Source organism: Eptesicus fuscus, chromosome 4 (genome assembly GCF_027574615.1).
Source record: "Eptesicus fuscus isolate TK198812 chromosome 4, DD_ASM_mEF_20220401, whole genome shotgun sequence".
Taxonomy (NCBI): Eukaryota; Metazoa; Chordata; class Mammalia; order Chiroptera; family Vespertilionidae; genus Eptesicus; species Eptesicus fuscus.
This window is the reverse complement of record NC_072476.1, coordinates 59,452,859-59,480,360: the sequence shown is the minus strand read 5'-3', so window position 1 is coordinate 59,480,360 and position 27,502 is coordinate 59,452,859. Positions and strand designations below refer to the sequence as shown.

Genomic DNA, 27,502 nt, shown 5'->3' with positions numbered 1-27,502 from the left:
AAGTAGCCAGCTATTAAAAATTCAAACTGCTACAATTCTGTAAAAGAAGCAACGTAGCTACTTCTTCCAGTAAACCTATTGTATTCTGAGGGCCACTCAAGCAACAATTGCATATGTCTTATACAATTCGCTTAAGCAAATCACAAAAATTAATTTTTAAAAGACAATATTATGTACATGTGCTTAGCAGCATTTCTCCAACTGTGTAGAAAACTCTAAAGAACAGACTTGCTTTTTTTTTTTTTTTCTGTACAGATACCTTCTCACTTTCTTTCTCTGAATAGATCCATAATGTTCAGGGAAAATACCAAGAATAATAAATCCAAATCTCTGTATAAAATACACCTTCATGACACACTCAAGCTGGAAATCACAGGAACCAATAAAAATGCAGGCAGCCTACTGATAATGAGGTCAGAAATACAAATAAATTTACTTTTAATGAAGACTGGAGGCACAGTAATCAAAGTGTTAAAATTCATTTCATGCATATCTCATTTGCTTCTTAGCTGATATTTACCACGCAATTCTGTGAGAAAGTAGAGGCCCAAGATGCTCCAGATAAATGGCTCAATTAATTGTACAGAGGTAGACCTCTTTGAGCTGAGCCAGAGCTGTGAGCTCTTTATTAAAAGCACTGTTCTGTAGCCCATAACCTTGTTCCTTGACTCCTCTCTGGTTTCCAATTTAAACAAGTCCCCATGCGGCCTGCTCTAAAGGGCTTTGTCTCCCTGTCATTGTTAAGAGAGCTGAGGCATCCTGGAAGTGTGAAATCAGACCTCATGAGCTGAACGGTTCCCCAGGGAACGCTGGACTGCGCAGAAGGTCAAAGTCATGGGCCGGACCATCTAAAAGTGTCTGATCGCCCGTCTGTGACACAGCAAGTTGGGGAGGGGGGGGGAGGGAGGGCTAGACTGAGAGGACTGAAATTGAACACATCTTAATTAAAGCCCACAGACAGCAAAACAAAATGTTTTCTAGGCAGCCTGTCAACTGGGGCTTAAATTTAGCTCTGCTAATGAATCTGAGCTGCTAACTGTTATTTCTTAAGATAATAAGGCTCTCACGGAAGCTGGGGCGGGAGGGGGGGGGAGGGTGGAAACTGTAGCATGTCTTTCTGCTGTTTTGCTACTTAAATATTTTCCAACAATGAAGATGGTTTTCCTAAAGGAAAAAAAAAAAACATGAGAGAAGTCTGTGCAAATAAATGGGTAGTAAACATCTCGCTTAATAACTACTAGGTTTCCAGACTGTGGGGCTGGTGCGCTGAACACAGTCTATATTCAGAGCCTTGCTTTAGAAAAAGATATGCTCATTTAAACAGGACCATTTCAGTGACAGATTATGTTAACTGTAAAATTCCCTCTCTCTCTCTCTTTCTCTCTCTCTCTCTCTCTCTCTCTCTCTCTCTCTCTCTCTCTCTCTCTCTCCCTGAATGAGGTGGTTCATTCATTTGATATATCAATTCACCTGGGGTGCAGAAGCCTTAGAGTAGTGCACCTTTTAACAGAGTGAAAAGGTAGGGCATCTTGTGAAAGGGTTTCACCGTGCTCCCATATCACTGTTTCTGAAACCCAGTGGCTGGCATCCCTGGGGAGGCTGCGACCTCTTCCTTGGGAGCTCAGGGGAGGGGCTGAGGAAAAGAATTCTTTTCTCTTATTTCTCTTAGAACTTAAAAGAACTAACTAAACAGCCAGGTCTAAATATTCTGCAAAGAAAGCCTCACTCAGCATAGAAGACTTTATATGTCCTGCTGAAAGCAGAAATTAGGACCCGTCCAAAGAAAAGAATAATTAGAAGCTAGAAGAGGCAAATTCCACCATGAACTCTTTTCCACCAGCAATAAATAAATGAATAAATAACTCCCGCCTCCTCCCTCCCCACATGGGTCTCTCTCCTCTCACAATCCATTCCGTTTTAAGGACACTTGATTTATAGGGAGAGAGAATCTTCCCCAGTGAACACGGGGCCAGACAGACTCTAGGTTTTGCTTTGATGGCACAGAGAGACACTGACCTTTTCACTGGTTGGCTGAAAGGTAAGTAAGTTGTACCGCACAGTATTTTCCAGTTAATCAAACTTTTTCCCTCCCAAAGAGTTTAGCTGACCAACTTGGAAAACCAGAGTGCCACTTTCTCAGGCCTGTGAAAGGCAGCCCACAATTTGACTGAAATTTCAATCCGCTCTTGTGCCCTGCTCAATGCATGTGTATGTGTGGGAGTTGTAAATTGAGGCCTCAACTACCAGAGTTAATCTCTTTTTAAAATCTGTATTAACCTTAATGATTTGAAGTGCACTGTCCAACACTAGGCTATTGAGACGGAAGAAAAAACTACCCTCAACGATCAACAGTTTATTGGGGGCTTAACTGAAGTGACCTACTGTAGTGGTGCTCAGCTGAACAAGGCTATAGGCTTTCTGTGGAAAGGGAAAGAATTGAGGGCTTCATTAAAAAGTAATTTGTGCTTTATGCGCCCTCATTCAAAGAGTCTCAATTGCTCTTTATTCGCACAGAGTTAATACAGTATCACAATGTTTCTCAATGAATGTGTTGTAACAAAAGAAAAATTTTACATTTTGAAAGGGAAAAATTCTTTGCAAGTGCGGTAAGATTGATGGCTACTTAAAAGATTATAGCCTCTCTCTTTCCTGTGTTCATGTTAAATGATGAAATACTGTAATTTAAAATCATTGTTTAAAATTATGGACGTTTAACTTCACTTTTGGATCATTAAAAATATTTTTTTAAAATACAGCAAAGTTGGTCAAATATAAGTGTATCTTGTTCGACTTGTCTATAAAAAAAAAGTTCTGAAGCCAACCGAGCATCTAATAGTCATATAGCTTCATTTCTATCAGAAAAGACTCTTCACTCAGCACAGAGAGTTATCAGTGATTTTAAATCTCCCCTCTCCATCCACAGTACTCCTAAATGGATGCTAATTTGCGGATTTGAAGACAGCACCATTGATTCCATTCCCTTTTTTTTAAAAAAATGTTGCTGAATATCTTGGAGAGCCTGACTATGATTATCCATGGAGATATACAACACATTTTTTAAGTACTTCTTTGAACAAGTGAGAGATGAAGTATACAAGAAGCTTATTTGTGCCCCAACCTTAATGATAAAGACCAGGAAGGATCAGTATATGTATATAAATCTTTATCCTTTTCGGAAGGATTATTTTAAAAATTGGTATTGTATTCAGATACTTCTGACATAAATATATACTCCTCAGTTTCTGCCACCATCACAAATGTCATAAAGACCACAAAAGGTCCAAGAGTGAGCAAGGTCAAAGACTGAATTATCCTCTTGCCCCTGAATAGTTCAACATCTCTCTTGTTCAATTCAGAGCACATTAAATTATAAGGTCAGTGTGGAATGAGAAATCATGAGATTTATATCCCTAAAACTGGAGGGGGGAAAAATGAGGAATCTGTTATTTAGTATTCCCCAAATTAACGTTTATTTTATCAGATAAAAATTATGTCTCACTGAATCCCTAGGAAGAAGGCTATTGTTGTTCACATTCATTTACATATTAGGACATTACAACCATTGGAAAGAAATGTATCTATTTTTCTCAGCATTGACAGAATATACTTCAGTCTTCATAGTAGCATATAGGCCAACTGGGTTAGCATAGTGTGCATATTCATGAGTTTTGAAAGTAATGACAGCTTCTCTCCAAGAAAAACAAACTACACAATTGCATGCAACCTGTGTAATGGGCAGGTATCTAAGCATGTAAAGTAAATGGAACTTGAATTTTTCTATAATAAATTATTGTGCCCTCTATAAATGTTCAGTAATAGTTCAGATCACTTAGGTCCCCTCTGAGATACGGATTACCTAGGCTTTTCTCTCTATGTTCAGATGGTCTCAGCCAAACACTGGGTGCTCCCCTCCCCTACAGAAAATCCTGAAGAAAAGTAAAGGTGTCTCCCAAGAGACAATGTCACTGCCCTGAATTCCCGAATCTGCCTGGGAATCACAGGCTAGGCGAAACCTCCCTGGGGTAACAGCAATACTGTGTTCCTGTTCCAGTCATCACGTTAATGTCCAAAGGGAACAGAAGAGTAGTTAACCAATCATCTATCGTTGACTATTAGCTCTGGTAATATATGCAGCATAGTAATAATAAAAAAGAAATCATTGTGTCCAGGTTAATTTGATTACAACCACATCAGAGACAGAAAAGAAAATGAATAAACTTAGCATTCACTAATTATTTAGTACCAGGAGCCAAGTCAGCATATATCCAGAAAGATGACAAACTACCTTCTCTCCTGCTATTTTCAGGTAGGCCTATTTTGAAAGGATATTTGATAACTGTTATTATCTTCTGGCCTACAAATAAGTTGGCAATTACCTCTTTAAAGAAACTGTAAACTCCCAACATTTTAATTTTTATCACACATTAGTCACTTGAAAATATGCAAATATGAAGTTGTTTAAATATTGCTGTTTTTGAGCAGAAATCTGCTATTTTAGTTTTAAGGCATGTTATCTTTTAATTAGGTTTTGATTTGATGAATTAAAGAAGGGTTCCAGTCATCATGTAATAGATTTCCAAGCCTTTATATAGTAGGAGAGTCATTTCTCCCCTTCAAATGAAGCAGCTACTGTTTTAGGGTCAACTGGCTGAACATACAATGGTAAGCATATTTCCACAAATAAGTGCATACTTTCTTTCAAAAACAGTTTAATTTGCACAAAAATTGGTCAAATCAGTCCTATTTATTATCTATTTTGAGATGGACAATTTAAGAAATGGTATAAACATCCCCAAATCCTGTGATATTAAGCAATTAATAAATGATCTTATACTTGCAAATCCAAAACAATGATTTAATTCTGGAAAATGATAAAATAATTACCATTAGCCAATTAATATGTTATAGAAACAGCAATAACCCAAATCAGAAAGCTTTAAGAGAGAAAACTAATTTTGGCATTTTCACAGTAGTATTTCTTGTTTTAAAATATCTACTATAGAAAAATGTAGATGCTTAGCTTAGATCCAAAATTATCTCTGGAATGTGCTAAGGAATTAGGGCAACTAAGAAATTTGATCAGCAACCCAAATACCAAGAGTTCATACCAAGTAATTGAGTATTATGCATCTAAACTTTTCAATGAACTATGCAATGACTATTATGCATGTTTGTGTTGATGCTATGGTATCATCTTAGGTGATACCTCCCCTGAGAGAAGATACAGCATTACTCCAAAATGACAAAAGCTGGAAGAAAAATCCAGCTGACTGAACTTTGGAGAAGACAACACTTCAAAAGTTATTTTATTGTTTATATTTTAACATATTACCCTTATTTTTAAAAGCACTGGCAATATAAAAATTGGAGGCTGGCAAATCTTTGTAAGATCAACCCTGAAACTTTATATTATCTACTTTGATAGCCCAACCAGGTAAAGTGAAGAGTTCAGTCATTAAATGCCACAGGCCCTGCATGCTGCTTGATATCTATCTATATCTATATCTAAGTCTATATCACCTATATTTATATATACACACACAACAGGGTAATTGCATCGTTTCTTACCTGTCACATCAGCAGCCATTAATCCTTCTGCTCTGATTACTTTCACCTGGAGAAATCCCACATCTTTCAGGTTGTGAAATATCCGCAAGGGGCTCTGAAAGACCCCAACATTAGTATTAGAAAAGAAAGGTCCTAAAAGGTCTCAACGAGTGTCCTAAGAAAACAGTAAGTTTTATAGTTTATTTCAGGATGTCCCTTAAGTGATTCAAAGGATATTGGTGTTTCTTCAATACAGACTACCCTTCCACCATTATGAATGTGTACATACACACGCATGCACACACACACATACACACACATTTAAATCCCACAACATTTGTTCCCCATAAATAATTATCAGTAGATGGTGAACAATAAGTTATAAAATAGGATATGACTGTTTTTTTCCCCTTTGATCTCCTTTACCAAAGCTTCTTATGAGTTTGATGGTTTGGAGACTCACACTTCTTAATATTGAATCTTAAATTCTTGGTTATATACTACTTCAGACGAAAGTCAACATTAATTATGTTTTCTACTATTTTCTTCTTAATGAGCATTGGAAATTGCATGTGCTAAATGAAGGTTAAATTATTGAAAGACTTTTCTATATTTAATTTAAAAGACTTAGGTATTCTATAAACCTTTTAGGTAGAAGACAAATAATCTTCAAAAATAAATCCAATTGGACCTGACTTATGTGGCTCTGTTGGTTGAGTATTGTCCTGTGCACTGAAGGATTGCCGGTGATTCTATTCCCTATCAGGGCACGTATCTGGGGTCTGCTATCGGTACCCGAGGCAACCATTGATGTTTCTCTCTCACGTTGATGTTTCTCTCTTCCCCTCCCCTGTCCTCTCTCTCTAAAATAAATTTAAAAACACACATTTATAAAAATAAATAAAATTGACCACTAAAAAGTGATGAGTAGTTTTTCTTAAATTCGCAATTTTATTTACGATTGTAGTATGTATGGAAGTAGAAGTAGAGAAAGTGTGATAGAATCAGACCCAGATGATAAAACCTATTTAATTTCATAAATTAATAATGGCAGTGTTTTAATAAGTATAGTACTGGAAGGAATTAAAAGAGGAATACTAATACAATAATTCAAAACTCTAATTAATGAGCACAAATACTTAGAGAGTAAAATAAACCTATAGAACTTTATATGCATTTGTTTATTTATGAATTATAGCATTTTTCTTATGCCAAGATCAGCATTTCTACTCAGTAAATAAAAGGTATTTCTTTATCATAATCTTTAAAATGCTTTATGACCAGGGAACATAGCATACTTTTGCATTAAACTTAGCTATTCAAATGTTACCAAAGAGCATTTGCATCCTGTATTAAGCATGTGAGAATACTGAGAAGCAAAGCTCACTTCGATATTAACTTTATCAGTCCCATATGACTAGTCATTGTTTACACGGGAGCTGTGACCTTGGCACATTGAGAGGAGGAAATGCAGATATATGTGCAATCTCATAACCCAACTTTTTTATAAAAGGTGTTTAGCCCAAGGATTAGCTCTTAATCTTTTATTGTTTTTAAATGGCTGTTTATCTCCCCAAACTGTTTAAGCTACCGGATAACAGGGTTCAATAAAAAGGTACTTCCCTCCCCATTTAAATGACTGTAAACCAAGGCTCTAAAGTGGGAACTGTAGACAGCAGTACTAGAATTCAGAGGTTTGTAGGCATGTGGTCTTCCTTAATCAGGTTTGGGAAGCTTCTTATCTCGGAGCTTGCTGAGTGCTCTAAGCCAGGTAAGCCTCCTATCCTAACGATGGGGAAGAGTTCTCTGAAAAGGTTCCTGTTCTTTAATTTTCAGAAGCAATTTGAACCAACCTTCACTGTGACTAAAACAAGCATCAGTCCTCATGTCTGAGAAACGCTTCGCACTGCTAACCTCACTGCACAGACACACGGCTGCGGGGGCTCCGGCTCGGTGTTCTGCTTCCCTTTAGGAGAGGTAATTATTGTTTGCGGGTTTCATTCCCTTGAATCAGCTGACGCTCAGTCATTTATTGTGAACTTCAGCTGCTTAGGCTAGTGACATATCGATTATGATAAGAATTCCAAAAAAAGCCAAAGACCAAAATATTCCAGCTAAAAAAAATAACAACTTTAAGTAATGCTTCATCAAGAGGTATTCCTGCCTTGTTATTTATGATTATTTTAGAAGGCTTCAAAACCTAGATGGCTTCTGAAGCCAGAAATTTCCATAGCAGAGGAATGTATGATTTGCTGTGAATCCTTTCAGCCCTCAATAGATGGGAAAAGATTGAAATGCTCAGGAGAGGAGTCCTCTTTATTTTTTTAATGAAAGGCTGTATAATATATTTTCTCTATGGCTGCAGCAGCTGTCAGGGAGAGCATCTCAGTTCAGCTCTATTACGGGAGAGGCAATACCCCATCCTATGGCATCGCGATGCTCTGAGGGGCCAGGGCTGATTGACAGCTTGTCACCGTGACGTCTTATTCCATCTCTGTTATGGAGAAAATTAATGTCACACCACCAGCCTTATGACTCGCTGTCATCTTAGAACCGCTCACCTTTTATCAATGCTCTAAATAACATTTCAAGCCCATCGTCTCACGGTGGACAATCTGGTCAAGGGACATTAAATCAGATGACTGTGAAATGTCATAATAAAAATGGAATGCTAACAACTTCTTCTCTAAACTAGCTCCTCTGGTTTTTAAACTGTGACAAGGGGGAGCAAGGGTTCAGCATACCCGTTCTGAAAAGGTCAGGCAATCGCTCTTGGTCTACCACCCATTACTACTCGCCCCCTATTGACCTTCCCTGCTTTCCTCCCCGCAAAAGAAGGGGGGGAAAAAAAGAAAAAAAATGGAATTAGCCATCTTTTCAGAATGTGGTGATCAAATAATGGCTCACACAGTAATGTCTGTTTAATTTGTGGGGCTTCAGTGCTCCGCAATGAACCGCTGACTGACAGCAATGGAAAGCCTTTGCGGGCTCTTTCATAGGAGAGTGGGCCAATTCGCTTACTTTCCTTACCACAACCAAATTCTTAAGTCTAACCTAAACTTTCAAAAATGCACACGTTCTCACAGGAAAACATCTCAATAATTTCCCAAATAACCTTCTTTTATATGTTGCTCTAAAACAAGTGATAGTTCAGATATGATACAGCGTTCATTCATCCATCTCATAATCTATATAAAATAAAGGAAACACATTGAAACCTTAAAATATAGGGTTTTGCCCTTGTATTGCTATGACTGATCATAACACATGAGCTATTGCATACAGTGGCTTTTTGGCAAGTATGTCTATAGAGGCAGATACAGGCCTATGCTTGAAATTCAGGGCTAAAAATAAGTATGTATAAATGTGGTTCACTTTTTAATATAATGAGAATATAATCTGAGAATTAGCTGGAACAGCCCCATAATATTTTACATTTTATTGAAATAATAACATTTGAAAAAAAGGTGTGGAAACAAATATTCAAATTCTAAATGGAAATAGCCAATTTAGGGAAACCCATCCAGCAAAATGAAAAAAAAAAAAATCAATAATAGTTGGATTATTTCTAATTATCTAGCCTGCAGTATTATTCTAAAATATGGCATAGTATCAAATATTAATTTGAGAAATATAGTATTATAATACCTAGAATAATTTATTAACACATATATTAATTAATTCCCTTAAATTGTTTTAATCCATGAGGCTCTCTTCTGCTGACAGCAGACTATGTTTTGGTAGGTACCAAAATGTGAAACAATTTTCGTAATTGCAATTACGTATTAGAAGATGCTTCACAATACCTTAGGCTCTTAGGTAGTTGAAAAATATATACTATTTAGCCTTGCTAAGTCACCTCCATTAAACTGTTTATGAGGACACCATTGGAGGATGAGTTGTACAAGCATTAGCAGACAGCTGATTCAGTGGAGATAGCCAGAATAAATTTGCTGAAGTGCACAGCCTGCTAATCTGTTTGAAGAATATTGTAGAGCATTAGTACCAGCACTTCATGTTATCTGCACAGCCTGATAAGGTACATCTTTATTAAATTCAGTTATTGAAAGGATGTCAGTCAGCAAATAGGAATATTTTAAAATCTAAAAAAAATATTAAGAGGTCCTTTGTTAGTCAGAGCTTGGTTTCATAGCTGAGTGTCTAGAGGAGCCTTCTAAACACCTGGCAGCATCGTACAATACAAGCTTTGTCATTTTAAGTGGAAAAGCTTTCCCCCCAGTTTCATGGGTACCGAGGTATTCACTTTTCGAGACTCCACTGAGAGAACGGTGGAGTAAGAGCTCCCCTCTCTGTTGATTCAAGAAAACTACATGGTGGGAAATGTAAAGTGTGAGGATGCTGGGAAAGAGAGGCAGATTTGGTTGTGAATATTTTGGTTTGGTAAAAATTGAGAAGGGTACTTATTTTAGTGACTTACTATTCCAACCTATCTCTCTACACTTGATTACAAGGTAAGGAGGCTTCCTTTTGATTGTATTTCATATTCAATTTAAAAAGTAAAGGAACAAGTGAGGCTTTTCTAAACAGTTGAAAATAAAAATGATTTCTCTGAATACCCTCTAGTTACCAAGCTACTCATTAATGTAAGTGCCATTGACTCCATTTCAAACTTGGAAAGACAAAGAAATATGGATTGCAATGACAAAAAGTCAATGAATTAATTTTAAAGTAATATTGTGTAAATTTAACTTTCCTTAATGGAAGTTCCCTGCATGGTCGTTGTACTTCCTGATAAAATCACTGAGGAAAATCTCAGAATCTAGAGACCTTGCTCTGGAAGAGGCTCTAGAAAAGACCTGGTGTCTAGACATCAGGGGGGATTCCAAGTGTGTCTGCAAAGGTAAGCGTGGCATTTGCATTTGCCCAGTTTTCTGCACCTGCCGATTGATCTGTCAGACAGCTTTTCAGATGTACTTCCGTCACTCCAGGTAAATTATTTATAACCTCACTAGTCACACATGACTCGAGGGGGGAGGGTCGAATACGTACATATCGTCTAAATATTTCATCCCGCTCTTTCTGGTCCTCCAGGGAGGTGACAGAGAGGTCAGAGATACTGACTGTGGCCGAGGCTGTCAGGGTGACCAGCAGCACCAGGTGTCCCTCGCCCTCTTCCAGCTGCAATTCCAACTTGTGCGTCTGTTCCCTACTGAGGACCGACAGGTCGACCTGGCACCTGGAGACAAATGTTTTGAATTAGCAAGTGGCTTTCCATTCCCCCTCCCCCACACACCACCCCACATCAAACAGTGGAAGTTCAGGCTGCTCACAGCAATGTGAAAAGTAAATCAGTAGAAACAGTATTTGGACCATTGGAAGAATACATCCCTCATGTCAGCTGACTTTCTTCACAAAATTCAGCCCCTGATTATCTTAGTGTCTAATTGCTGATTTCCTGTAAGATACAAAAATGCGCTTATCTGATTCACTTACTGCCCATGGTCACCATACTCATAAATTGGCAGGGACTTCCAGTTCCTGGATGGCCCAGGTCAGTGGGGCTTTGCTTACAGAAAGGCTACTGTGAGTCTGAATTTTTGTGTCACCTCTAAACCAATGGGTGTTTTCCCCCTCATTTATAAATGTAATATATAAAGCAATGATTAGAATATGCACTCTGGTGATGCCATAAGTTTTACATTTTTAAAACCATGCCAATTTATTCATAGAGCATTTATAAAGCTAAATAAAAAGCAAACAAATCCTCTGAAAACATCAAATATTATGTAGCAGAACTGTCCTGGGAGGTTTCATAATGCGGCAGCCCAGGGACCACAAGCCACTCTCGGGGCTGAACACCTTGCAAGCTCTTTTCATAAAAAGGAAAACTGGTTTGAAAGAGAAAGATACTGTGGTAACTACAAGGCCAGTAAACAGAGAGAAAGGGGGCAGATATGAATAAAAGGCATTTAAAACAGGAAATAGCCAGTTACAAGAATCAATGTGGTTAACATATAAACAGGATGGTCAGCTATCAGGGACAAATTGAATTTTTGCTCATTGTCTTCACTTTATTTATTGTTCATTGTTTTACTTTTAAATTAAACTATCATGACTAGGGCCTCAAAGCTTATAGTTGTGCTCAAACATCTTTTTAAGCATGACTGATTTTAGGAATTGAATCCAAAGTTTGACATTTACCCTTTCTTTTTGCCTATCAAAAGTGACAGCAGAGATAATCAGGACTAGAAACAATTGGGAGGAAGAGGAATATGGATGCAAGAAATGGAAAAAAAGGAAGAAAGAAAAGAAACACCCTGGTCAGTGACAGAAAAATGTGTGTGTGCTAAATGCTAACTATGGAAAAAGAAGGAAATTAGAGTGTGTGGCAAGTCTGAAAAATATCTTCTTAAAGTTAGAATATATATCAAATAACCTCATTGTTTCTGTAAATACGACATCCATTTCAATATACTCTCATGCTGTCTCTTAAACTCTAAAGGATGAAAGGACATATCCAATGCTATCTAATATTCTAATTAAAAATTTTTTTAATTATTGACTTGAGAGAGAGACACACACACACACACACACACAGAGAAACATCAATTTGTACTTCCACTTATTTATGCATTCACTGGTTGATTCTTGTACGTGCCCTGACCAGGGACCAAACTCACAACCCTGGTGTATAAGGACGATGCTCTACCAACTGAGCTACCCAGCCAGGGCTCTAATATTCTCATTTTAATTGCAATTAAGTTCTGGTCAATGACACCTGGAACAAATTGAGCATAAAAGAAATGCAATGGAAAAAAAACAGCCAGTCAAAAGTATTCTCTACTAAAAGAAAAACATCAATATAATTTTCTATAAATCTTTCCAGTATCTAGTACAGTGCCTACCTAGCCTGTAGTATGTTGAATGTGAATAAATCTTTGGACCAGATTAGGAGTATGATATTAAAGAATTGAACAGAGATTACAATTCAAATAGTACTTTTGGTTGGATAAAGTTGGTATCAAGAAGGGTCTCTCACTCACTTTGATCCGCATTTCCCAGTCCTGTCCTTGCCTTATTCTTTGGTGAGACACTGTATCACTCTTAAAACACAAAACACATTGAAGCTTTCTGGGGGATTTCCTTCTATGCCTATTCCCATTTCACATTGGTCATATACATGCTGGGCTATTCCTCGTTTATGCTAGAGTTTTTGCATTTAATACTTTAGAGTTAGGGAAGATGCTCTAAAGGTAATCTGGCCCAGCCATCGCAAATTGGCAGCTTTCAAACCAAATCTGGTCCAGGGATTTGTTGATTTTTCCTTGTAGCATTAAACTTTTGAAGTTAAATAATTTTTAAGACAGAGTAAATGTCCTCTGACTTAGTTACTGTTCCCAAAACTGTCATTATTTATAACTGGCCTACTTCACTTAATTCTGTACCTGGTTCAAATAGACATAAGGATTTGTGGTCCTTGAAATCTCCTGAATTTACCAATGAAAAAACTGAGGGCCAGAGAAGTCATAGTCAGTTTTATTAGCAGAGCCAAGACCTGAACTTGGGACTCTAGAATCCAAGATCTAGGCTTTTTTTTTTTCTTTTTTCTTGACCAGTCTGTCATTAAGTAATCATGCACCCTAGGAGGAAGTGTGTGCTGTTTGCAGTGGTTCTTAAATTGGGTAATACCTGGATTCATTTTAGACAGAACAATTATCTCAGTTTTAAAGTATGGAACTATGTAATTTTTATGCTTTAAATATATATAAGCTAGGGGGAAAAAAGCTGTAAGTTATTGCTCTTATAAGATAATAAAGTAAGAAAAATTTACAAATTGAATTTTTAAAACTCTGAAACCAATAATATTTAAATTAGCATTATAATTTATAGGGAGGATTATGCTTTTCTGCTACAACTACATTTTCTATGTTGAGTGTACTCATAGAAATAGTCTCAGGTCCTGTCCTATATTTAATGTTTCAGAATTTTTACTTAAATCCTTCTGATGCAGAAAATGTCTACTTATACAAATACATTGGACAAAAGTGTATTAATGACTTCAAGGCTCTTTTTGCTAGTTGAGGTCATGCATATCTCCTATTCATCTAAAAACTGTGCTCAGGAGAAATCCTCTGATGCAATTTTAAGTGAAATTCTCTACATTGCCTGTCCACATGTGGCCACGTAGGTGCCCCTGCTGAGCAATCAGCTGTGTCTCTGAAACCAGGACACAGCGGCCAGCCCAGTAACACATCACCTTACATTGCTTCCTCGTCTTCCCTGCCTCACGTTTTCTCCTCTCACTCTGTGGCTGGACTGTACCTCCCAATCAAGTATCAGCACTTAATCACTGCCTCAAGCTCTGTTTATAGGGAACATGGGCTAGGCAAAAACCATTGGTACCATTCAGTCCCCTTAGTTACAGATGTCTAACACGCAAACCTGCCCCTGTCCCTCCCCTGGCTTCCTACCTCTTGTGAAATATCCTGAGCAAGGTAACAGTGCCCTCCACAGCCTGCCATCAGCTTGTGTGTCACTTGCTGACTCGCTCCTTAAACCATTCCAGACAGCTTGTAATTCTTTCACCATCCATGCTAGGGCTCAACTGTTTCTTTGTGTTTGGACGAGACAACCGTTCTAGCTAGCCTGGCTTCACTAATTTTTACTAATTCTCACTTCAATAACCTGCAGTTGTCTTTTCCTGTCAATATCCTGAGACACCTTGAGGGTAGGCACCTAGCACAGCACTTAGAACATAGTTGCTGCTCTGTAAATATTAAAGTACTTATACACAAGGAGGTGAAATTGCAGAGGCTGAAATTTACCCAGGGCAGAGTGGCAGAGTAGAACTGGCATTTAATGCACTCACTTTACCACTCCTATATTGTCTTCCTAGAAAGATTTCTTTCCAACACTTATTTCACTCACTCATTCATTCATTCACTCACTATTTATTAAGTACTTGAGGTGTCAGGTCTCTGTTAGGTTTAGGGAATCAGTTTTTTGTAAGCCTTCTAGTTTCTCACATCCTAATTTTCAGAACTACCACAGAGTGTGTTGTAGTTTTATCACATATGCCTTATTAGTTTGATATTGAAAAATTACAAAACTTACTATATGTACTGAACCCAACTTATCAATTAATCAATCAATAGAAGAATTGAAACAAAGTTGAAACTGAAGATCCCAGAGCTACTGTAATCTGTAATCATAAATGGGGAAATTGAGACTCAGAGAGATTAAGTGATGGCAAGAAATCAAACTACATTTCCTGTCTCCCATAGGAAAGCTTAAAGTTCTTTGCACTTTAAAAAAAAAAAACTCTATGTATTTATTTAGCCACATGAATATTTATTTGGTGACATATTCCCCTACGAGTCCAAGGAGAGAAATTTCAGTGTTTCTATCACCTTTTTCCTCCCCTGTCATTTTATCTGCCATGCCTGAGCTAGTGGCCGATGATATTCCTATCAGAGACAATAGTCTTGTGCAACCTGGATGCTAATTACATGTGTGAGACCACTGGGGTGCAGGTGACACCGTTGTAATTAGCTAGTTATTAATAACTAGCGTTTCCGTTGCAGGAAAAATCCTGCAATAGGATTTCCTGCTGCACTCTACCCCGCCTCCATTACTCCCTTGTCGCCCGCCCCGCCTTCTCCTCCAGCCCGCCTGTATTTCCCTTCGCCCCCGGCCCCGCCTCTGCTCCGCCCTTGTCACCCGCCCCGCCTTCTCGGCCAGCCAGCCTGCGTTTCCCTTCACCCCCGGCCCTGACTTCTCTCCTCCCTTCTCCTCGCCCCCCCGCAGCTTGCTTGCTTCTTCGAAGCTTTACTCCCTTCTGCAGCTCTTGGCTTCTTTCGACGGTGTCTTGATATGCAAATTAGCCACCATCTTTGTTGGGGTAATTTGCACACTCGTCCTGATTGGTTGGTGGGCGTGGCTTGGCTGGTGGGCGTGGCTTATGTGTAGCAAAGGTGTGGTCAATTTGCATGTTTGTCTATTATTAGATTAGATAGGAAAGGAGCAGACGGGGAAGCCAAACACTATACACATACCCTTTGGGCTGCTTCCTCAGAAAGCTGCAACTTTGCACTCCCCAGGGAACCACTGGCCTATGCCCAGCAGCAAAACACTGGGAGAAGGGGTCCAACCAAAGGAAGATGGACACATGTCCAGTAAAGTTGGAGTGACATAGGGAAGCTACTTGTCTGTCCGTCACACCTGGGAACAAAGATCATTGGCATGGCAGAATGGGCATGGCCACTGCAAGCACATAAAAGTTGGGATTGCATAATCTCCTGAACAAAGAAATTATTTCTTGTTGCTCTCTTGTTGCTCTTGTGGGTCATGACTCTTGTGCTCTTGGCTCGCTCTTGGCTTCCTTGCATTCGCCCATGTTTCCTCCATCGCCGTGTGAACTTGCAGACCCCACATGCAATGGACTGATGGACTGCAGCGGGCAAACACAAATTAAGCTAGCCTGATGCTGTATTGGACTGTGCAAACATGGATGAGAAATTCTGGGCACTGGCTTTGTTTTTAGCCCTGCTAAAGGCAAAATGGGACTTCTTCCTGGTAGGGCTGATGGAAACGAAACCTTGGAAACTCAGGGGTTTGATCCACAGAACTAAAGCTTTCTATTATATCGCATCCTCCCGTGTGAGTCTCAGAAAAACTATTTTTCTTAGGATATCGCAAGAAATTCATCCCCACTGGCAACCTCTCCCCTCCGTTAACAGAGGACGTAAATGTTAGACCTATTTGGATTTTTAAATAATTTAAAAATAGGAGAGGAATCAAATTTTATAAATACTTTATACATGCATTCACACAGGTGGCCCACACATCGGCTATGTCGCATATGGCCTGCAAGTATTTTGAGGGGAAAGTAGGAGCTGCATAACCTGGAGGGGTTGACAGTGGCCCTTTATTTGCTGACTTGCTTTCACTAAATTGCATTTCACACAGTATGCCCTGGTCAGTGAAATTACAGATTATGTAATCTAAGTGGAACTGAACGAATCTCCACAAAACGGACACCACTTGCTTTAAGAGATCCCAGTAAATAAACCGTGGAGAGAAGAGAGTGCTAACTGAACAAGCACAAGTGAACGGAATGATAAACAAGAATATGCCGGGCTGGCGCTTCCAGCGGAGCTCCCTGTCAGCCGCCTTCCGACTCACACGCCCAAGGTGCCGCAGTCGGGTCTGACAGGAGTTCAGCGAAGACAAGTCAAAATCATCCCGAAGAATGTTAGCAATAGAAATGTCCATCTACTCTCGCTGACAATGAACTGCTATGGGTATGTTGTGCCTAGAAGTATTAGCTAATGATATTGTGAAGCCATCATGATTAGAAAGACATTTAAAAACAAAGCCTTCAGAATAAAAACACAAGCCTTTATAGAATTTCTTTGGTGGGGGTTATTTTTAAGAACATATTTTATATAATTTTGACCAAATTTAACAATAAAACTATGAAGCTTTTTTTGAGATTTCTTAGTATATGGGGACCATGGGGTGTTCCCCAGGATGTATACACATAGTTTGAATAATTATAAAGGCAGTGTTTATTAAAATAGATTTCATTTTCAAAATTGAGCTATCAGATGTTAATGTGTAAATACATTTTTTGGGACACCCTGTATTTTATATTAATAAAAATAATAATACATGATATGTTATAAAATCTTAGAAATCAATACAGTACCTAATTCCTTGGAATTTTGCAGTATAAAGAATTCAATATGTAACTGTTAAAAGTGTTTTCAAGTTTCACAATTATGCAGTTTTTATGCCATCTCTGACACTATAAAAGGCTAATGCTGTTGTCACCTTCCTCCTGTCAGAGGTTGTCACTGTTCAATCATCTTTTAGGCACATTGCCTTATCAGAGCATTCTCCTGTAAGCTTGTGAAATTTCCCATTCAGTGACTCAAAGATAAACTATTTAATATACACTTTGGAAACTTTGCCCCTTGTATAAGAAATATTGCAGTGAGTATAAACTTTCTAAGAAAATCTTGAAGAAAAAATAGTAATCCACAAAAGCAAATAGATTAAAATCTTCATATATTTGGTTTAGGTTGAGTTTCTGAAAAACGAAGAGGAACATCAATGACACACTCCATTCTTTACTTAAATATTGTCTATCTTCCTAATGAAATATTTTACTCAATCCCTAGTAAGAAAAATGGTGAAATATCATGATTTTGTCAAAGAACTCTCTTCAGTATGGAACTTTCTGATGATCTATCTATGTGCTTTCAAATTAATAATGCATCAGGACTGTTCCTGCCCGTTTTTACATGGGAAGTAAAAGAATCATGGTAGTACTGCTGTCACAAATAAGAAACATTGCAAATCAGAATCTATAGAATGTTTAAGGTTCAAATGCATTGACCTTCAACTTTCGGAAAACATTAATTTGGTTACTATCCAACATCAAATGCTGTTTTCCCCATTTGCCGCACTACACATGAATACACCAGTGAGTGCACCTGCACACCCCACATTTCTCTCTTTCAGCATTAAGTACGCAGGTACAGATTTAGTTTTATGATTGTAGAATTTTAAAGCATTTGTTTTTCACCCACAAGTTGCCCATTTGGAAGAAGTTCTTCTTATCCTCTATCATTAATAAACATTTTGTTGACACAGAGCTCTCCACTCAAGCTTACATCTTGGATGTCATGGGCAGCCTCAGCCCTGATAGCAATGCAACAAATAAAGTCAGTAGCAATTCACTAACCTAAAATATATGTACCCCAAATCAATGCCAGTTTACAGATAAACAAATACTTTGCACACTAATAAATAATGCTATAAATCTTGCTATATTGGATCGCAAATAGCTCCAACTGGATAAAATTGCTTGGCACGGGATTCCTTATTCTGCATGTTCATAAAAACAACTTGTTTCTGACAGCACTCATTCTTGGCAATTTACCACAGCTGTCAGCAGCCAATTTGTTCAGATTACTGCTCTGCATAAAAGTGCAACAATCGTGAGGATTTATTAGCTGATTATCGTAAAGGTGGCAGTCCGTCTTGCCTGCCAAAATGCAGGTGATCAGAAAGTTAAATAATTACCTGCAGATTAACATTATTTCACCTTCACTTGACATCTGTAGTTCAGTGACAGGCAGAATTCGCTGTTTAAACTTGCAGTATGATGTACACAATCCAAGCTGGTTTACTGACCACTAGGCATTTTATTGAGCACTTAAGTGCTTCAGAACATTCTGAATATAAAACCAAGGTGAAAGGAGCATGGGCTTTAGAGTCAGGAGTCCTGGAGTTGAGTCTCACATCATCCAGTTTCAAAAAACTAGGCAACCTTTAAACCTCTAGCTGCCTCACTTTGTGCATCTGGAAAATTGTTGTATGAACCACCCTCATTATTGCCTAATGTTGAGCTAATGGATGTAATTGTGCCCTTTTAACAACCAGAGGGCATTAACTGCCTAGATATCTTAATGATACAAAAGTTATGATATATGTATCTTGATAAAGGTATAGGCTACTTTTTTTTTCTCTCCAAAAAACAATTCAGTACTTCTTAAGTATAAAGATTACTCAGGCACTTTCACATTTTAACTCATCAATTCTCCCCTTTTATATTCAAATATCTTTCCTCAATTATACCAAAACTTTGTACCTTCCACTGAGGCATGTTGTTCTAACTGCCTTTTCATTAATATTGGGTATCATATTGTGTGTTTATTTAGAGAAGGAAAAACCATAATTTTGAGTATTAAACCAAGCTTCAGATATTTACATTAAAGTTCGACAATTGTTTATTGAGTACCTATTATGTGCTAAATACTTTTCTAGGCATCAAAGATGCCACATTGGACAAAACCCTCAAAATCCTCATGGAACAAAACCCACATAGAGCGTACATTCTAGTGATGATAAATAAAAGATAACATAAATAAATAAAATGCACAGTATGTCAAGTGGTGCTTCTTCAATTGAGAAAACAAAGCAGGAGAGGGGAGAGGGAATATATAGAAAAAGGGGTTTCAATTTTAAATAGATTTGGTATGGATGCCTCCCTGACATGACATTTGTGCACAGACCTAATGGCAAGTGGACACCTGAAGTGTCTTAGAGACAGAGGGAAGAGTCCTGAGGTGAGAGAGTATTCAGTGTGCTTGAGAAATAGGAAAGAAGCTAGCACAGCTCAAAGAGAGCAAGGAACAGGATAGCAGAAGTTCAGGGTAGAGGGGTCACAGAGCCAGACCATGAAGAGCATTATGAACTACCGGGAAGAGGAGTTGAATGATTTTACTAATGTGGAATAAAAGTAATAAGATTAAGATAGCAAATTGCATGTGACAGTCATTCTAATTATCTTTATTTTTTAAATATATATTTTTAATTGATTTCAGAGAAGAAGGGAGAGGGAGAGAGAAACATCAATGATGAAAGATAATCATTGATTGGCTGCCTCCTGCATGCCCCACACTGGGGATCGGCCCACAACCTGGGCATGTGCCCTGACTAGGAATCGAACTGTGACCTCCTGGTTCATAGGTCAATACTCAACAACCGAGCCACACCCACTGGACTATAATTATCTTTTGGTCACTAAATATAGCTAAGGTTGTTACAAATTATGAAAGTGAATTAATTATTCAAGGAAAAGCTAGATAATATCTACTTGAAAAAGCTCACAGTACATTGAGGGAGACAAATATAGACATCTTACCTAATAATAGAGAAACATGTAAATTGACCATACCTCTGCTACCCCCACAGCCAATAAGAGTGAGTAAGCAAATTAACCCAACAAAGATGGTGGTTAATTTGCATACATACCTGGGTCCTGGGAACCTCCTTGGCACCCAGGTCACTCCCAGCTGGCCATCGGAGGGGCGGGGGGACTCCCTTCCCAAGCCTAAAGCCCCGGGTGGAGGCTTTAGGCTTGGGAAGGGGCTGAGCCTACAATCGGAGGGGCGGGGGGCCCCCTTCCCAAGCCTAAAGCCTGGGCGGCCTGAGCTGGCGATCAGAGGGGTGGGGCAGGGGCCGAGCCTGGGATCGGAGGGAAGGGGAAAATCAATGAAAATATATCCTCAGGTGAGGATAAAAAGAAAAATAAAGAAAGAAATGCCATATCCTATGAAAGACACATCTTGAAAATGCCTAAAGAAAGTTGTCATTTTTTCATGGTGAAGGGACTCGAGTCCTTGTTGATGAAAATACCTTGCTGGCTGCGGTGACTGGCAGTGGCTGTAGCAGCAGGGTGATGGGGCTGGCGCCTTCCCCTGATCAGGCCGGTCACCTCCCACAAAGGGAGGCCAGACTGCAGCTTAGGTCCGCTCCCAATGGGGAGCAGGCCTAAGCCATCAGTAGGACATCCCCTGAGGGCTCCCAGTATGTGAGAGGGGGCAGGCTGGGCTGAGGGACCACTCCCCAGTGCACGAATTTCATGCACCGGGCCCCTAGTATAATTATAATAAAATGTACTTAATATTAACAACTGTATATAGCTACTTAAACTGGTGGTTATGTAGAGAACAAGATAAACTTTAAGAAAAATCTGAGAATAGTGTTTCACTAAAGGAAAAAAATATGCAACAAAGGCCTGCCCTTTTAAAAGGATTGAAATGTAACATACTATTTGGTTACAGTGGTGTTTTTCTCATTTCATCTTATAAGCTAAATATTAAAGGTTAAGGAAAGCTAATCTTTGACCTCTCACTTTAAAATCCTGTGAAGGAAACCATACAGATCAGAATCACACACACACACACACACACACACACACACACACACACACACACACACAGATAGATATGTTGGGTTGGATACTGTTTTTGCTTTTCTAGCATAAAATTCTGTTTATTAGTATGCATGCAGTTCTTCAGGCTGTATGTTTACAGACTTGGAATCATGTGAACTACAATGAGGAAAGAATTTACTGAACTAACAGATTCTTCTATACAGCATCCTGTATTTCAGTATTGGCAGGTTTCAATGTTTTGCTATAAAGACGCATATAAAACTATCAAGAAATGTAAAAATATGCTTTGAAGGTGAGAAAACAATTCATGTAACCAAGTAGGCATTCAAAGTGACTCTGTCTTTGTGCAGAAATGTCATGTAAGCCTCAGAATAGTCCTTTCTTCACTGCGTTATCAGATTAACATGGATCTGCCCCACTTAGCGCTTCCTTCACTAAAACTTGGGTACTCTACCAATTTATGAACTCGTAGGAGATTATAAAGACACTTTGCCTTGTAAGGACTTTTAGGAAACAATGCATTTTATGCTCACAATATGCTTTATGAAAAGTAATATAATCTCAGATCACTTTACAGACTCTGAATATGCTCTTTGTTCCTTTAAGTATCTTATATCAAGTGAGAGTCCTCTTTCTCAACTCCCATAACTTTTACGCACAATGTTTCTGACATCTGGAGAAAATTTCTGGATATCAAATTTGGATGGCCTGTGCATCAACTGGTCAAAACTGCCACCTACTGGTCAGTTTTCAAACCTAGTTTTCAGTTCACCCAAGCATAGCCCTACCATAAGATCCCTTCTTTCAAAACAGTCAGGATCATTTACAATAACCAGAATTAAAGCAAATATAATTTTAACAAAATTCTCCCCCCTTAGGGTGAACCAAAAATATCAAATTGCACAAACCTGCCAATAAAATCATCTCTTTTCCCAGCATCTTTGTCCCATGCAGTGATATCGATAATTCCCCCTCTTTCTTCATAGAGATGAAAATCAAATTGTTCTCTCCACTGAGGATTCAAAGTTTTGGGCATAATCTGCAAAACCAAAAAAGTCATTATTGTTTCACCCATAATGTAACTTGAGACATTAAATCAAACTTTAGGTACTGTCTAGAAAAGCATGTAAGTGTGAGATTTGAACAAAAGCTTCCAGAAATACTGAAAATGAGTCATTAAAGATCACTAGCATCTTTATTGCATATTGTCTGACAGGACCCTGAAGGATGTGTCCTGAAAACCAAAGTCACCCCCTCATCATCATGAATAACAGCTGAGAGATATGTATTACAAAGAAAAGGCAAAAACATAGTCTATAAGTGAAATAGCTCACTCTGACACTAGCATTTATTTTACATTACCGGCTAATGCACAAAGATATAACTGATAGTCTGTTATCCTATATAATAAAAGGCCAGCCACCATAAGTGTAATGACCAGAATGACCAGAGACCAAACCACCACAACCCCTTGCTGGGCTGGCCCCGCCCCCAAGCAAGCAGGGGTGATCAGGCAGGCAGATCAGCGGTTAGGGGTGATCAGGTAGGCAGGCAAGTGGTTAGGGGCAATCAGGTAGGCAGGCCAGCAGTTAGGAGCAATCAGGTAGGCAGACGGCCCCTCACTGGGCTGGCCCCACCCCCAAGCAAGCAGTTAGGGGCAATCAGGCAGGCAGGCAGAGTGGTTAGGGTGATCAGGTAGGCAGACCAGCAGTTAGGGGAGATCAGGTAGGCAGACCAGTGGTTAGGGGGGATCAGACAGGTAGAAGGCCCCTCGCAGGGCTGGCCCGCCCCCCAGCAAGCAGTTAGGGGCGATCAGGTAGGCAGAGGGCCTCATAGAGGATTGGCCTCGCCCTTCAGCAGAGTAAGAGGGAGGCCCAGGCCACCAGAGGCAACTCTGTGGCAGGTGTGTGGCCGGCCAGCGATTGCCCCGCAGAGGGAGGCCCAGGCCAGGCAAGCCATCGCACCCACACCTGTCGCCTGCAGAGGGAGGCCACTGGTGGCAGGGGAGGGGGGGGCAGCGCTGCACAGATGGCAAGCAGTGGCAGCGGCGGGGGTGGGGCTAGCTGCCTACAGCTGGGGGAAGGAAAGCCCTGATAGACCCTGGTCTCAGGCCAGGCCTAGGGACCCTACACAAGGGGTCCCGGATTGTGAGAGGGTGCAGGCTGGGCTGAGGGACCTTCCCAAATGCATAAATTTTCATGCACTGGGCCTCTAGTCTTATAATAAAGATGACAATTCCCAAGGTTTCTTTTATTTCTTACTCTCCTACACATGGGAATTCTTGAGCTGAATACATAAAAAAATAATAAAGTTCTATGGGAACAGGAGGAAAAACAAGTAGCTTTGGGGTGGCCAGGTAAACTCATATCTTCGAATTAGAGCATTGATGTATCATCTCCATTTTATATAGGGAAAAACCGAGACCTGGAGATCAAGTGACCCAACCTAGGTCATTACGTTTTAGTATCTAGACTCTAGCTCAAGTCTTTCATTAGAGCTTCAGATCTCTTTTCCCCAAACAATATGCCAGAAATGTTTGTGAGTTAATATGAATATGTGTGTATTGTATATAATCTCCATGTTGCACATACAAGAAAGATATCTGAAGTGCAATTTTGTAACTTCAAGTATTCAAATAAGACACTGGGTGGAATCAATGAATCAAGTGACCCATACTGATTTGCTTTAAAACTCCATTCCCCATTGGGTTAAACAACATTCATATTTGTTTCCCTATTCTTTCTTTTTAGCAGGAGGGCACGTGGTGGCCTTTTTTCTTTTTAATGTATGGGCGACAGATCTTCCGATGTGAAGACTTTGGAAGCAATGAAGTATGTTCTGTGCAAAGGTAATGCAAATGAATCACAATTTTTAAAGTTCATCATCTGAAATTAACCAGCAATAGATCGTGGGAAGAAAGAGCACAGAGCGACACGTGTCCATAGCCTGGTTTCATACTTAAAGAGCAGAACTATAAAAATAAGTAATGTTTTAAGCCCACCAGAACATGGAAATGATGGTAATTGATAAAGGACAAGAAAGATGTGGCCATAGGTACCTATTTTTGGAATCAGTCGTTCCTTTAAAACATGTGATTAAGCCCATGGCAGGAAAAACTATGGCACTGGGTGGATGCTATGATAATTCAAGTGACTCATCACTGGGATCGGATGAATGCCTATGATATTTTGGGGAGTGGTCTATCTTACTTATTTGGCCACAAAGTGCCTAAATTTTCAGTTTTCTTTTTAAGGATTGTCCTTCCTATCTGGTTTCCTTCGGGTCAGAAATGATGCCCTCCCCTTCCATGGGGGCACTCAGTAAGGTAACTGACCAGCACGCTGGCAGTTTTCACTACCGCAGACAAGTGAGCTCTGTGATATCTCTAACTACTGACGAAACTTCCCCGGCCAGAAAGAACCTAGTTAGGCTGTTTATCAAAACTTCCTGAAAATAGTGACGTCAAGGCCAAGATATTCCCATGGAGGTAGAATGCGATTTTTAATACGAGATGGGTGTGAATATTTGTCCCAAGCTGTCTATGAAGCTGGTCATTAAAGAGGTTGAAATTGAATACAACAACAGATAAGACACGTGCCCCAAACATAACTATGACCTTTGCTAATTATTATTACTCCTCTCATTAATATAACAATATGATTATGTAATATATTATTACTACTAATATAATTGGTATTACACAATGTACTTATTACTACTGACGCTATTCTTCCTCTTCCTTCTGCCACTTCCACTTATTATTTATTATGGGTAAGGCAGTGTTCCAAGCCTTTTACATGTATAACATATTTGTTCATTCTTCTCAATAATTTTATTAAGTAGGCACTATTTTAATTCTCATGTTTACAGATGGGGAAATGAGGGCATATAGAGGCAAAGGGACTTGCCCATTTCTCACTGCTAGTAGTCACAGAGGGAATTTTGACTCTTTGTTTTCTAAATAAATTTTAAAACAATTTTCAATCTGCACTGGTGAAAATCAGTTTGAATAAAATGACTTAGAGTACTCTGCACAGATTTTTATGGCATGTGAAATGATGCCTTTGTAGCACGGATACTAGTACCAGTTGCAATAATGAGAGCAGCCAATACTCTTTGAACACTTTATGTGCCAGGCATTGACTTAGGGTTGTTGCAGCCTTCTTTTTTTGAAAGATAGTTCCTATGTTTATCCCTGTGTTATAAATGAAGAAATTCAGACATAGTGAAGTTAAGTAGCTTACCCAAGGTCACACAGCACATAAAGTAAGAGATGCAATATAATTACTGGTCTTGTTTGCTGACATGATGTTCAAAGAAGTTCTGTAAAGCATTTTAAAAAAGTTTTCATCTTCCAAACCATAGCTATTAACTAACCACTGCTTTCCAAATACTGCCAGGAACACAAAGAGACATGTCACCTTGCTCTTATACTTCTGATGCCCAAGCCGGAACTTCACGTAGGGGTCACTCAACCCATTTGAATCCATGGCCTTGAGGTCTCGCCCCTCAATCAACGTGATACTGACTATTCCTCGCCAGAGATGTGATTTTCTGTGTACATCTGACAGACGTAAACTTTGGGTCTGAAACTTTTGGCAAAAGAAAAGAGAGTTAGCTTATTGTGTTTTAAACCAAAACACCTCATTTGGCATTACCATTTCCGAAGAGAGTTAGCTTATTGTGTTTTACACCAAAACACCTCATTTGGCATTACCATTTCCCAAGAGAGTTAGCTTATTGTGTTTTAAACCAAAATATCTCATTTGGCATTACCATTTCCGAAGAGAGTTAGCTTATTGTGTTTTACACCAAAACACCTCATTTGGCATTACCATTTCCAATGTTGTAACAATTTTTCAAAAATAAAAATGAGGCAGTTATAAATTTTAAATAAAAATAATTTATGGATTATTTATTAATTGTGCAATTATTAATAATATATTATCATCTCATGATAAATTTAAGATTATGTAAAAATGGTGAGTGCTCAAAATAAAGTCTAATTTTTCAACTCCTTATATTACAAGCTGTAGGTACTTCAAGAATACCAAGAGAACATTTACATGTATCAAATATGCCTGTGTCAAAATTAACATAAAATAAATATAAATATGAAGGCCCTCATCCACACTGTGATATTAACTTTTAATAATTTATGGATTTTAATATCTTTTTTTTCATGTTACAAATGGATTTTACAGGTGGTTTTAAGTTGTAAGGTTAGTTATAAGTTCTAGTCACTTTTAAAAGTCTTTATTGCCATATTGAGAGTTTCAGCTCAGTAAAGAAGTATTTAAGGTACCATAAAACACAAAATCAATATATCCACCCAAAATGTCTTGCCTATGTTTGAAACTTGCAATACAAATTTTAAAAATTACATATGTGACTTATATTGGCAGGTATAGTATGTTTATTTCTCATTCTAGTATTTAAATATTTTCTTTAATGATTGTTATTATCCTCAATTCCGAGTCACAATATTCAAGTCAGTGAAACAAATCTGAAGTTTTGAAAATTAACAAGTCTACTAAAGATGGCTATCTGTTCTCTTTGAATTAAACAGCACATAAAATAAGCCAGAGAAAGTGGCTATATGTTAAAATATTTACAATCTGGATTCAGTAACACAGAGACTGCTATTTCTTTCATATTGTCAAGTATGTTTTCTTCACTCATCGGCTTTTCATGAAAAAATTCAACTTTTCTCTCAACTTCAAATTATTCCACTTCTAAATTATGAATTAGCTCCATTTTTGTCCTAATTTCTTCTATGTTAACATTTATAGCCTATTTTGTAAAACTCCCACTTTGAATACCTATTTTTATTCTACATCATAGTAATGCCAGACATTTTTATCTGTCATCATCAAAAGTCATGCATTTCAAGGGGCTTTTATTAGGAAAATGAAAACTACATTCTTTAAAAGATAATACTTTTAATATTTGAACATTTCAATGGAGAGCTTTCTAAAGCACATTATATACTTCCCTACCTTGGTGATCAGCAAATTTTGAACATTGGTTCTGCCTTATTGATAGCAAGGTGGAACTTGGCCTCTACATTCCTCACCTCTGTGAGCTCCAAGAGCAGTGTTCCACTGCGTTCTGAAGTGCAACGCAGGTTTCATGGGCACCTGTAACTTCCACAGGACTCCATGCCCATTTCACCTATAGCCCCACTGCTCCCATCTGTTTTACACATTGGATTGTCTTTGAATCAAGGATTTCTCAGATTAA

The 27,502-nt window shown here is 38.6% G+C and overlaps 1 protein-coding gene across 1 annotated transcript in view; it reads right to left on the bottom strand.

The window, feature by feature from the left end:
• Positions 1 to 27,502, bottom strand: part of MCTP1 (multiple C2 and transmembrane domain containing 1) — a 447,676-nt gene that overhangs the window by 187,584 nt on the left and 232,590 nt on the right. The window contains exons 9-12 of the mRNA XM_054715060.1: positions 25,681 to 25,851; positions 22,168 to 22,298; positions 10,558 to 10,744; positions 5,569 to 5,662 (exon numbers count right to left, since the gene is read on the bottom strand). Coding sequence (XP_054571035.1) covers positions 5,569 to 5,662; positions 10,558 to 10,744; positions 22,168 to 22,298; positions 25,681 to 25,851 — 583 coding nt within the window. The remainder of the gene's footprint in view (positions 1 to 5,568; positions 5,663 to 10,557; positions 10,745 to 22,167; positions 22,299 to 25,680; positions 25,852 to 27,502) is intronic.